At 35.3% G+C, this 14118-nt stretch overlaps 1 protein-coding gene across 1 annotated transcript; it reads right to left on the bottom strand.

The window, feature by feature from the left end:
* Positions 1-756: 756 nt before the first annotated feature.
* LOC119538752 (putative olfactory receptor 52P1) lies at positions 757-1707 on the bottom strand. Its single transcript, XM_037841891.1, has one exon. It carries the CDS (start codon positions 1705-1707, stop codon positions 757-759), a length of 951 nt encoding a protein of 316 aa, XP_037697819.1.
* Between the last annotated feature and the right edge of the window lie 12411 nt (positions 1708-14118).

Genomic DNA, 14118 nt, shown 5'->3' with positions numbered 1-14118 from the left:
ACATGACAGATTGAAACCAACGCACAGAGTAACCCCTTCTTCCCATCTCTTATGCCATTGTTACCATTCATTTCATTCATCCATATGCTAAAATCACCCAATACATTGCTACCTTGATTACTTTAAGCAGTTATTTATCAAATAAACCAAAGAAAATTTATTTTTCCTTTATTTATTCTTTCTCTGATGCTCTCTTTTTCTTTCTCTAGACCAGCATTCTTACCTGTAACATTTTCCTTCTCCCTGAAGAATTTCTTTTAACAAATCTTGCAGGGTCAGGGAATTTTTTCGATTACCTGATTCAGGTAAGATGATTTCAGCTATATTCATTTGTCTCCACAGATTTTGGGTTGGCAACTTGTCATACCACCTCAATTCTCTGGTGGGTCCAAGCAGAGCTTTTCCCCCCCAGTTTTTGAGCTGTTTTCCTTGTTACAAGGACAGAGTAACAGCTACCAAGCTGTTGAAATGTCAGTACCAAAGCTAAAATTCATGTATTTTTATCCCATATTCCCCAATAAATATTTATTGAAAGTTTCTGATGGTGAGGCATTCTTTTATCTCTAAAAAGAAAAACTGAAAATACAAAAATTTTAAAGGAGATGGAGAAAAAAATTGAATGCAGAATATCACCTATTCATGCTACAAGGCATGGCTAAATTGAAAAATAACATTTTCGGGAAAAGGTTACAACTATTCATTAATGTACCCTAGCTTCATGAGCCAGATTTAATCAATACAGGCTATTTAAAAGTTTTACTTTTGAGAAATCATCCTGTTTGGGAAGAAAAGCCCTATAACCTGGTCACGGATCTGCTTGGTCTTGACACCATACACCAGGGGATTGACTGTTGGGGGCACCAGAAGGTATAAACTTGCAAAGATTATGTGGACACTTGGGGGTACCTTCCTGCCGATGCGGTGAGTTAGGAAACTAAATAGTGCAGGTGTGTAGGAAACAAGTATAGTGCAGACATGGGCAGCACAGGTGCCCAGTGCTTTAGAGCGAGCATTCTGAGAACGGAGCCGGAAGACTGCCTGGAGAATTTTGATATAGGATGTGGCTATAAGCCCTAGGTCCAAAACCATCACAGAAAGGGCCACAGAGATGCCATATGCTCTGTTAATAAGGATGTTTGCACTGGCCAGCTTCACCACAGCCATGTACTCACAATAGGCATGATAGATGACATATTTGGTATAATATGGTAGTCTCTTAATAAGAAGAGGGCAGGGTAAAACCATAAAGATAGCTTGAGTCATACCGGCAAGACCCATCTTGATGATAGTGGGTGTTAGAATGGTTGCATAATGCAATGGGATACAAATAGCCACATAGCGATCAAAGGCCATGGCAACTAGAAGGGCTGACTCCATAATGCAAAATGTATGGATGAAATACATTTGCGCTAGGGAGATATTAAAGCCAAACCTGTGAGCATCCAACCAGAAGATCCCAAGCATTTGGGGAGCTGTAGAAGATGCAAGAGCCATGTCATTCATTGCTAGCATGCAAAAGAAGAAGTACATAGGCTGGTGAAGTCTTGGCTCTAGTTTGACAGTAATAATGATTACATTATTCCCCAGTAGGGTGAAGGCAAAGAGGAGACAGACAGGAATGCCGATCCAGCAGTGAAAATCTTGCAAACCAGGAACACCAACCAGGAAGAAAGATGAGATGTAGTGATGGGTCACATTATCTGCCATGTTATTACTGGAGAGGTTGCATGATCAGATGCAAAGTTGTCAAGCAAATCTATGGGCAGAAAGCAGGATGAAAGAATGATTATTCCATGATCTAGCATGTGAGGATTCTGGACACAGTCTATAATGGACTGTTTAAAGAGCTGGCTCTTCACCTAGATGTCCATAATTTGTTGGATAAGTCACTTCACATTCTGAGCCCCAGCGTCTTCAACTGCAAATAAGAATATGATTAATACACTTCAGATTTGCTATCTTTTTTCTGAAATTTTTTTCTATTATACTCTGTCACTTTTATTTCCTACTGAAGGAGAAATTAGCAATAAAATAGCCTAATTTTGTGGTTCAGCCAGTGTTGCTTTCTAAGATATAAACAATCAGAAAAAAAACAGTGAGGTCTCTGTTCTCAAGAAAACTGAGATCAAATACAGAAACACACATAAATACACACATACTCACACAATAAGGGAAAGTTAATTCAAAATGCAATTATTATTTGAATAATACTCTTATCCATAGATAGCATAACTAAATAAACAGGAATTCAGCCTTTTATAGCCAAAATACAAGATCAAACATGTGAACATTTAAGACAATAAATGCTTCATCATCAATCAAGGGAAAATATACTCATATTTTAGACTAACTCCTTAGGATCTGAAGATAGGCAGAATTGTACAACCATATAGGGAACAGTGAAAATAACTGCTAAAAATTTGAAGAATTTATTTTTTCATGCTGTGATAGGATTTAAAATTGCCACAAATAAGCACATTATTTAATGAGATGATGTAAGCCCAGTCTGTTTTCTGCAGTCTTGAGTACCGGCTGTACATCCCTGTCTCTGGCTGTGGTGTCCATCCTGCCTAAACAGAGAAGAGCAAAGCAATTTGTCCTGTCCAGCCCTCTTGTTCCCAGCCTAAAGAATAGCTTCCTATAACTTTTGCTCTTACCTCATCTCTAATTTTGATAAATGCCCTGTATCCATCCTTCTAGGATCCAATTTCTACCTAATATCATAATTCTAGAATATGCATCCCAGTATTGACAATGTGCTTTTAAGTGTCTGATACCTCCTAGCATCTAGATTCCTGCTCCTGAAGTCCACTAATGTAAAAGCTAAAAAGAAAAAAATGATAAATGTTCCTAATTATAATGCCTTGTCTGGATTTCTAAAATATATCTGTGGGGAAAACACCTCCTGGTTATGGTATGTACATTCTCCTATTAAACATAAGCTACTCTCAGCCTATGTGAGTGAATATCTAAGATGTTTCCTTTAAGGAATTGAGAAGTGTCAAAGAATCATTACAAAACATTTCAGAATAGCTCACAGCTTAAACTTTGGGGTTTTAGAAATTGCTATGTAAAACATGTGGCCCATAACCCCAGACAGAGATACGAACTTAAGAGCAGATCTTCAAATGTTGAATGTTCAAAGTATGAAAGAATTTAAAGTGTGTTTGTTAAACTTTTGTTTTTTACAAAAACCATGGAATAATCCTTTTTCATTGGAAACTTGGTTAGCCCAGTTACATTCTTATACCTGCTTCTGGGGAATCAAACACACAAGAGGCTGATTGGAAAGGACAGAGCTAATTAATGACAGGTAAAGGGCTGGAAGTGTAAGAAGCAAAATAACATGCTTAGGAATAAATGCATAAACTCTAGCTAGGAAATATTACTAGATTTAAAAATTGTCTTTTTAATTTTCAAGATATTTATTTACAAGGTTGAAACATTTCCACATACCAACAAAGAAGTAAAGTGACTTCCTCTTAAACAGGGGTTACTTCTTGTCAGGGCACTAGTGTTTAGAATGCAGGGGAAATTGCAGGGAACAATCCCAAAAGCATGGTCTGCTTGTGCTGCCACCCCATTCTCCCAGAAAGTCTACTCTCCCCTGTCCCAGGTTGTTTTAACTGACATGGAGAAATCTGTTTTTATTTGTTTGTTTACAATAAGATCATTCTTTACATTAACTTCAGCAGACCGTCTACCAGGGCAGTCAGAACACCTGCTCAGACCTCTCAAACTTCCTGTTTGCACCATCATTCCTTATGTTTCTGAACCATATAAACACCATATTCTTTCTGCCAATGTGGGCTTTGATAGTTTACCTGAATCTGGGTCAGTCAGTGTAGCTCCCTCCCTGAAATCTGCCATTTCAGATTAGATGATTCTATTGGAATACCATGGTGTTTTCTACACTGATTTTTAATGAATGCTACACACACACACTCACACACACACACATATATAAAATAACAAACCAAGATTCCTCAAACACAATAAAACATGTTCTCCCAAAACATGTTCTTCCATCTAATTGTATGTTATTTGCTGGCAAATACCAACACTAGCCATTTAATAAATTTCAACATTTTTTTCCTTGCCACCTCAACCCTTCTAACTCTAATACATCATTCAAGCAGCCTTTAAATCTATATTTCTATTAGAGCTCTTACCTTATATTTTCTGTCTATTTTCAAATCAGTCTTCAGTCAGCCTGTGAGAAATATAAGGTAGGTACTGAAATGCTGTAAACTCTCAATAAATTCTGAGTGAAAATTGTATGCCTCTGTACATACTCTACAATCTATTAAGAATTTCACAGATTTTGATCTTGCTACCCAACCATGTGACTTTCCAAAGATGGTCAGTCTAGTCATAGTAATTGTCTATCTTTCATTCTTTCATTTACTTCAACTGTCTTCTTAGAATATACTCTTTCAAAATCATTTCTAGCATGAGTTACATAACCATGTTGTAACAGAAACCTCTCTAGTCCTTCCATAAAGATTGAGCTTTGGATCAAAATTACCTATTATACTTCTTACAAAAGGTCTCACAAATGATTAATATCAGTTATACATTTACACATATTCTTTTCCCTCTTTACTTTCACCTGCTTTATCTTGAATACTATACCACATTCCATGATACACTGTAGATGATAAAATATAAATGGTGCTCTCTGCAAATCCTCAAATGATCATTTGCCACTGCAGCATCCAAGCCAATCTGTATATGAGGGAATGGTTAAAATATTTGCCAGTGGTTGCCATTAAAACAGTGGGGATTGTGTGGTAAAATTCGTAGTTAAGGTTGCATTATAATGAATTATTCCAGTGCTCGGGAGGCTCCTGAGGTTTGGAAGGTCCAAGAGCTCATTAATTATACACATAAGAGGCATAGTATTGAAAAGAAAACAGGACTTGGTGAGAACTAAGCAAAAAAGCAGTAGCTCTGACCAACAAGAAAGGATTTTTACACTGTGAACTCCCCAGGGCCTGTATGTGGACAGTGCTATCTGATTCTCCTTTGGTGAACACATTCTCTAGAGCCTGCCCCATGGTTCTCAGTCAAATGAGATGTCTAATATGTCAAGTAAATGTGTGGCTCAATGGAGACTGCTGTGAAAAAACTGAGATGAGCTAATATATTTGCTGTGGAAAACTATATGAAAATTAAGAGAAGGACATTGCAAATCACAATTCCAGAATGACTATTTTGGAATAGTATTCTCACTTAGGTTTCAGAAAAAGAATAAGTTCATCTGAAAGTGTTAAGTTGGCTTAAGATGTTTCATGATCGCCATTCAGTTATCACTTTTCCTTTGTATGTTCTTTCCGTGATGCAATTCCCATACATCATGTCATTTATGCTTCTCCCTCTGCTAATATGTGTTGATAGACACCCACCCACTCATGTGAATTTAGTTCTTCAGAGTCAGTGGTTACTTGACTGCTCTCCCTTATGGCTGAATCTGTCCATTTTTCCTCCAACTGGGAAAAAATTATCATATTTCTTTATTTCTTTAAATCCCTGCCACTTTTTAGGTTTTTTTTTTTTTCTTCTGATCTAATATGGAAGTTATGTGGCATACCATTGTTTTATTTATTTACTGTTCTGTTTTGTTTTTTGTGCTTCCCTCCTTACTAAAGATTTTAAACATCTATTGATATGCTGGAGAGCCTTTGGATTTTTTTTCTTTAAATAGGTTGTCAGCTTTCTATTGGTGAGTCTGCATTTTCTTGCTAATTTGGAGATGTTTCTTGGATATTCTTACCTCAACCTTGCCAGTCATAGATATTGCAAATATCTTCTACCAATCAGTCATCCATCTTTTACTTACGTCTATGGTTTCTTTACCTCTATACAAATCCTTAAAGTTGATTACAAGTTAATTAAAAGTTGAGTCTACTATCTTGTTACTAGTGTTATATTTATCTTTGTTGCATTTTCCATCATTTATTAATAAACTATCTTTATCTCCTCTATTGCATTTGAATTGTATCTTTTTATTTTATGTTTAGAACATTTTCTAAAATTAGTAAAAAGAAAATGTATATTCCAACTCTCAGTTTACTCTGAATGAGCATTATAATTGTAGGAATTATTAACATAACCCTTCCAGTATTATGTAAGAACACCAGAATGGTATGTTTTCATATACTACCTACTTGAATTTGCATTATTAATGACAGGCATTTCCATTTCAATATTTTATAAATCCTGTATTAAATTTATATTATTGTATTTAAAATTCAATATATTTTAATTAAGTTGAAGAAATAGAAATATATTATTTTACATTTCCTTTAAGTAGACTTCAATTTGCATTTGATAATTTTTCTTCAGCCTGACGATCTTCATTTAGTGCTTATTTGCAGTTCTCCATTAGAAGAGTGATAACAGCATTTATATATCTGACAAAATCTCATTTTACACATCCAATTTTTAAACAGCTTTGTTGAAGTACAGTTCGCATAACATGAATGGCACCTACCAAAAGTGTACAAATCAGTGGTTTTGCTTTATTTATGGAGTTGTGCAACCATCACCATAATCTAAGTTTAGAACATTTTCATCTCCCCCCAAGGAAACTCTGTTACCATCAGGGATCACTCTCTATCTCTCCTGCAGCCCTAAATAACTACTAATATATTTACTATCTCCATAAATCTTTTATTCTATACATTACAAATAAACAGAAAAGTATAATATGTCTTTAATCATTGGAATTCTTTGCTTATCATCCACATTGTACCATATATCTGTATTGCATTCTCTTTCATTGATTGATTTATTTTGGCTAATAATATTCTATACAATACTGTTTTAGTTCATTCATTTGTTGACAGACATCTCAGTGTCTACCATAATGGCATCTCTTAAATACAAGTAAATGACTTTATGCTAAGTGTAGTAAATTGTTTAACAGGGATAGAAGCTAATGTAGTTACTTTTAACATAAAGGTAAAAAAAATTATATTAATGTAGAATAGTTCACAAACTTATCAAAGAACACAGAAAATATAATAACTGTTGGAATGAAATTCAGAGTAAGGAAAAATATTAATTGTAAGGTGTTTCGTTTTATCTAGATTCTTTTTAGACTTCTAAATTTTCTTTCTTTCCTGAAGTCTACAAAAGTAGCACAGTGAACTCAGGAAGCTAATTATTAGTGGCTGTGAATTACTTTAAATATTTCTAAATTATTAACAGAATCTTAGGAGATGTGCTGCCTTTTTAATTCTTCAGTTAACTCCAAATTCTCATCAAAACTACAAGAAAGTTTTTAACTCTTGATCCAAAACCAATGATACTGATTAACCAGCATCCAATACCTTTATCTTAAGAATCAATTATTCAAAGGTTTGATTGTTTTGCTTTTTAATATTTTTTTGCTTTTATCACACCCAGTAATATAATGTAAACTAGCTTTCAAATAAATAAATACATAAATAAATAAATAAAATAAAAGCAGTGATTTACAGTATTTGTTAATTTCCATGGAGTATTTACATCAAGGTTAATTTCAACCTACTATCATGAAGTCACTGGTCAATGGAGTTGGAAAAGATGCGCACAATTGGTCTTGTGAGCCAGTGTGAGTCAGCTGCAGCACACCTTTTGTACACCTTCCTTTTCTTTTCTCTTTGTCCCCAGATCTTGTGAGGATGGCACTCATTGTAATTTGACAATGGATCTGTTATTTGTAATGCATATATTATAAAAGTCTTACACAAAAAAACAATTATTTCAGTAGCTAGTAGGATCTAGAAGTCATTCCCCTAAATCCAAACATTATCAAATTTATTTCATTATCACAAAAAAATCCATTATTAAAAATATGATGCATCTTCCTAGAAACCAAAAAAAGGAAATCAATGGAAGCTAAATTACAAAAAAAAAAAAAAAAAACACATCCAAAGTTGGTTCAGAAAAAAGGCACAAAGAAACAAAAGGAAGATGAAGGGAAAATAAAATGTTGTGCTCCTTTATTGGCATCACCAATCTCCCCCAAAGATGAAAGCTGTTTATTTGCTGCTGATACTGATAGACAAGTCTGCTCTCTTACACGTAACACTGATGATGTTAATTTTTCTCATTCTTATTTCTCTCTGTCTCTTGGCATACCATGGCACTTGGCACACAGCAATACTTACTGAAAACAATGAATTTCAAACTTTTCATTGCTTTCACTTGCCCTTGCCCTTAGCATGTTTCTCTGGCATTCATTGATCAAACATACTAACCCCTGGCAAGGGGCTAAACTTAGGGATATTTTATCAAATTTTGACTGCTTATACTCTTCACCCTCAGGCCCTTTCCTAGCACTATGAAAATAAATTAATGGCTTCTCCTGTTTCCTCCATGTCCTAAATGTAATGCAAGGATACTGTGCAATTATATACAATAGAGTCTTCAAGTCCTTTAGTTGTTATGCATAAATGTAAGAACTGCTCCCTGCTTGGAAAAAAGCATAACTTTCCATGGACAGAAAATTTATTAAACTGGAAAGCTGTGGGAATTTCCAAATTTTTACCTGGTGATTATTGCTCATAATTTCTATTAGTTACAATTTATACTCTTCAAAACAAAGAGACTTAGGATCAGAAATTTAATAGGAAGTTCTCATTTTGTTGTTTAAAAACAATAGCCTGGGTTATTTTGGATTCTTTGAAAATCTTTCAAGTCCTATCACCTAAATCCAAATCTGTCATTGACTAGATGTTTTTAGGACTTAATATGTGATCTTCACCAAGTTCTTTCATCTCTATCAGCTTCATTTTCCTTAAATGCAAAATGAGGAGCTTGATCTGGTCAGAGCTTTTCAAATTTGTGGTGGTACCAATTAGTCGAATAGCACTAGTATTTTTTAAAATGTAATAGTATAGAGAAGAAGGAAAAAGAGAGAGATGAGGTAAAAAGAAAAAAACAGCAGGAAGAGAGGGAGGGAAGGAAAATGTACAGGTTGAGAGAGTAGAGAAGATGAAGTTAAGAAGGGAGAGAGACACATAAGATAGACTTTAAATGCAGGGATGTTTTGAGAGACAAAGAAGGTCACTACATACTAATAAAAGGGGCAATTCAACAAGAAGAAATAACAATCATAAAAGTTTATGCACCCAATCAAGGTGCCACAAAATACATCAGAGAAACACTGGCAAAACTAAAGGAAGCAATTGATGTTTCCACAATAATTGTGGGAGACTTCAACACATCACTCTCTCCTATAGATAGATCAACCAGACAGAAGCTCAATAAGGAAATTGAAAACCTAAACAATCTGATAAATGAATTGGATTTAACAGACATATATAGAACATTACATCCCAAATCACCAGGATACACATACTTCTCTAGTGCTCATGGAACTTTCTCCAGAATAGATCATATGCTGGGTCATAAAACAAGGCTCAAAAATTTAAAAAGATTGAAATTATTTAAAGCACATTCTCTGACCACAATGGAATACAATTAGAAGTCAATAACCATCAGAGACTTAGAAAATTCACAAATACCTGGAGGTTAAACAACACACTCCTAAACAATCAGTGGGTTAAAGAAGAAATACGTAAATATATAGAGATGAATGAAAATGAGAACACAACATACCAAAACCTATGGGATGCAGCAAAAGTGGTACTGAGGGGGAATTTATAGCACTAAATGCATATATTAAAAGGGAAGAAAGGGCCAAAATCAAAAAACTAAATGATCAATTGAAGAAGCAAGAAAATGAGCAGCAAACCAATCCTAAGCCAAGTAGAAGAAAAGAAATAACAAGGATTAAAGCAGAAATAAATGACACAGAGAACAATAAAAAAACAATAGAGAGGATAAATATCACCAAAAGTTGGTTCTTTGAGAAGATCCACATGACTGACAAGCCCCTAGCTAGACTGACAAAATCAAAAAGAGAGAAGACCCATATAAACAAAATAATGAATGAAAAAGGTGACATAACTGCAGATCCCAAAGAAATTAAAAAAATTATAAGAGGATACTATGAACAACTGTACGGCAACAAACTGGATAATGCAGAGGAAATGGACAATTTCCTGGAAACATATGAACAACATAGACTGACCAGACAAGAAATAGAATACCTCAACCAACCCATCACAAGCAAAGAGATCCAATCAGCCATCAAAAATCTTCCCACAAATAAATGCCCAGGGACAGGTGGCTTCACAGGGGAATTCTACCAAACTTTCCAGAAAGAACTGACACCAATCTTACTTAAACTCTTTCAAAACATTGAAGAAAATGGAACACTACCTAACTCCTTTTATGAAGCTAACATTAATCTTATACCAAAACCAGGCAAAGATGCTACAAGAAAAGAAAACTACCGGCCAATCTCCCTAATGAATATAGATGCAAAAATCCTCAACAAAATACTTGCAAATTGAATCCAAAGACACATTAAAAAAATCAGACACCATGACCAAGTGGGGTTCATTCCAGGCATGCAAGGATGGTTCAACATAAGAAAATCAATCAATGTATTACAACACATTAACAATTTGAAAGGGAAAAATCAAATGATCATCTCAATAGATGCTGAAAAAGCATTTGAAAAAATCCAACATCCGTTTTTGATAAAAACACTTCAAAAGGTAGGAATTGAAGGAAACTTCCTCAAAATGATAAAGAGCATATATGAAAAACCCACAGCCAGCATTGTACTCAATGGTGAGAGACTGAAAACCTTCCCTCTAAGAACAAGAACAAGACAAGGATGCCCGCTATCACCAAATGTTATTCAACATTGTGCTAGAAGTGCTAGCCAGCACAATCTGGCAAGACAAAGAAATAAAAGGCATCCAGATTGGAAAAGAAGAAGTAAAACTGTCATTGTTTGCAGGTGATATGATCTTTTATCTAGAAAACCCCAAGAAATTGATGATACAGCTACTAGAGCTAATAAACAAATTTAGCAAAGTAACAGGATACAAGATTAATGCACATAAGTCAGTAACGTTTCTATATGCTAGAAATGAACAAACTGAAGAGACACTCAAGAAAAAAGATACCATTTTCAATAGCAACTAAAAAAATTAAGTACCTAGGAATAAACTTAACCAAAGATGTAAAAGACCTATACACAGAAAACTACATAACTCTACTAAAAGAAATAGAAGGGGACCTTAAAAGATGGAAAAATATTCCATGTTCATGGATAGGAAGGCTAAAAGTCATTAAGATGTCAATTCTACCCAAACTCATCTACAGATTCAATGCAATCCCAATCAAAATTCCAACAACCTACTTTGCAGACTTGGAAAAGCTAGTTATCAAATTTATTTGGAAAGGGACAATGCCTTGAATTGCTAAAGACACTATAAAAAAGAAAAACCAAGTGGGAGGACTTATACTCCCTGACTTTGAAGCTTATTATAAAGCCACAGTTGTCAAAACAGCATGGTACTGGCACAAAGATAGACATGTAGATCAATGGAATTGAACTGAGAATTCAGAGATAGACCCCCAGATCTATGGCCGACTGATCTTTCATAAGGTCCCCAAAGTCACTGAACTGAGTCATAATGGTTTTTTCAACAAATGGGGCTGGGAGAGTTGGATATCCATATACAAAAGAATGAAAGAGGACCCCTACTTCACACCCTACACAAAAATTAACTCAAAATGGACCAAAGATCTCAATATAAAAGAAAGCACCATAAAACTCCTAGAAGATAATGTAGGAAAACATCTTCAAGACCTTGTATTAGGCGGCCACTTCCTAGACTTTACACCCAAAGCACAAGCAACAAAAGAAAAAATAGATAAATTGGAACTCCTCAAGCTTAGAAGTTTCTGTACCTCAAAGGAATTTGTCAAAAAGGTAAAGAGGCAGCCAACTCAATGGGAAAAAATTTTTGGAAACCATGTATCTGACAAAAGACTGATATCTTGCATATATAAAGAAATCCTACAACTCAATGACAATAGTACAGACAGTCCAATTATAAAATGGGCAAAAGATATGAAAAGACAGTTCTCTGAAGAGGAAATACAAATGGCCAAGAAACACATGAAAAAATGTTCAGCTTCACTAGCTATTAGAGAGATGCAAATTAGGACCACAATGAGATACCATCTCACACTGATTAGAATGGCTGACATTAAACACACAGGAAACTACAAATGCTGGAGGGGATGTGGAAAAATTGGAACTCTTATTCATTGTTGGTGGGACTGTGTAATGGTTCAGCCACTCTGGAAGTCAGTCTGGCAGTTCCTTAGAAAACTAGATATAGAGTTACCGTTCAATCCAGCGATTGCACTTCTCGGTATATACCCGGAAGATCGGAAAGCAGTGACATGAAGAGATATCTGCATGCCAAGGTTCATAGCAGCATTATTCACAATTGCCAAGAGATGGAAACAACCCAAATGTCCTTCAACAGATGAATGGATAAATAAAATGTGGTATATACACATGATGGAATACTACATGGCAGTAAGAAGGAATGATGTTGTGAAACATATGACAACATGGATGAACCTTGAAGACATAATGCTGAGTGAAATAAGCCAGGCACAAAAAGACAATATTATATGCTACCACTAATGTGAACTTTGAAAAATGTAAAACAAATGGTTTATAATGTAGAATGTAGGGGAATTATCAATAGAGAGCAATTAAGGAAGGGGGAACAATAATCCAAGAAGAACAGATAAGCTATTGTGGGTAAATTTAACATTCTGGGAATGCCCAGGAATGACTATGGTCTGCTAATTTCTGATGGGTATAGTAGGAACAAGTTCACAGAAATGTTGCTATATTAGGTAACTTTCTTGGGGTAGAGTAGGAACATGTTGGAAGTAAAGTAGTTATCTTAGGTTAGTTGTCTTTTTCTTACTCCCTTGTTATGGTCTCTTTGAAATGTTCTTTTATTGTACATTTTTTAAAACTATTTTTTTATTTTTTTATTTTTCATACAGTTGATTTAAAAAAAAGTTAAAAAAAAAAACAAGGAAAAAAATATGTAGACCCCCCTTGAGGAGCCTGTGGAGAATGCAGGGGCAGTGGCTTACTCCACCTCGATGGTTGCTAACATGACCACAGACGTAGGGGACTGGTGGTTTGATGGGTTGATCTCTCTACCACAGGATTTACCCTTGGGAAGACTGTTGCTGCAAAGGAGAGGCTAGGCCTCCCTATAATTGTGCCTAAGATCCTCCTCCTGAATGCCTCTTTATTGCTCAGATGTGACCCTCTCTCTCTAGCTAAGCCAACTTCAAAGGTGAAATCACTGCCCTCCCCCCTACATGGGATCAGACCCCCAGGGGAGTGAATCTCCCTGGCAACATGCAATATGACTCCCGGGGAGGAATGTAGACCCGGCATCGTGGGATGGAGAACATCTTCTTGACCAAAAGGGGGATGTGAAAGGAAATGAAATAAGCTTCAGTGGCAGAGAGATTCCAAAAGAGCTGAGAGGTCACTCTGGTGGGCACTCTTATGCACCATTTAGACAACCCTTTTTACGTTCTAATGAATTGGGGTAGCTAATGGTAGATATCTGAAACTATCAAACTACAACCCAGAACCCATGAATCTCAAAGACAATTGTATAAAAATGTAGCTTATGAGGAGTGACAATGGGATTGGGAAAGCCATAAGGACCACACTCCCCTTTGTCTAGTTTATGGATGGATGAGTAGAAAAATAGGGGAAGGAAACAAACAAACAAACAAAGGCACCCAGTGTTCTTTTTTACTTTAATTGCTCTTTTTCACTTTAATTATTATTCTTGTTATGTTTGTGTATGTTCTAATGAAGGTGTCAGGGATTGGTTTAGGTGATGAATGTACAACTATGTAATGGTACTGTGAAGAATCGAATGTACGATTTGCTTTGTAAAAAGAAAACAATATACATAATGATGTTTGGAAAAAAGGACTGCTTTAAAAGTAAAGAGGTTATCCAATGTATGAATGGATGAGTAGAAAAATAGGTACTAAAACTAAATGAAAAATAGGGTGGGATGGGAGGGACAGAATGATTTGGGTGTTCTTTTTTACTTTCATTTTTTATTCTTACTTTTATTCTTTCTGGTGTAAGGAAAATGTTCAAAAATTGACTGTGGTGATGAATGCACAACTATA

Source organism: Choloepus didactylus, chromosome 6, assembly GCF_015220235.1.
Source record: "Choloepus didactylus isolate mChoDid1 chromosome 6, mChoDid1.pri, whole genome shotgun sequence".
Lineage (NCBI taxonomy): Eukaryota > Metazoa > Chordata > Mammalia > Pilosa > Megalonychidae > Choloepus > Choloepus didactylus.
Note: the sequence above shows the minus strand (reverse complement) of the source record. Positions and strands in the feature narration are given on the sequence as shown.

Excerpts from the sequence above, each read along its gene's own strand:
- LOC119538752 (XM_037841891.1), bottom strand. The coding sequence starts at position 1,707 with ATGGCAGATAATGTGACCCATCACTACATCTCATCTTTCTTCCTGGTT.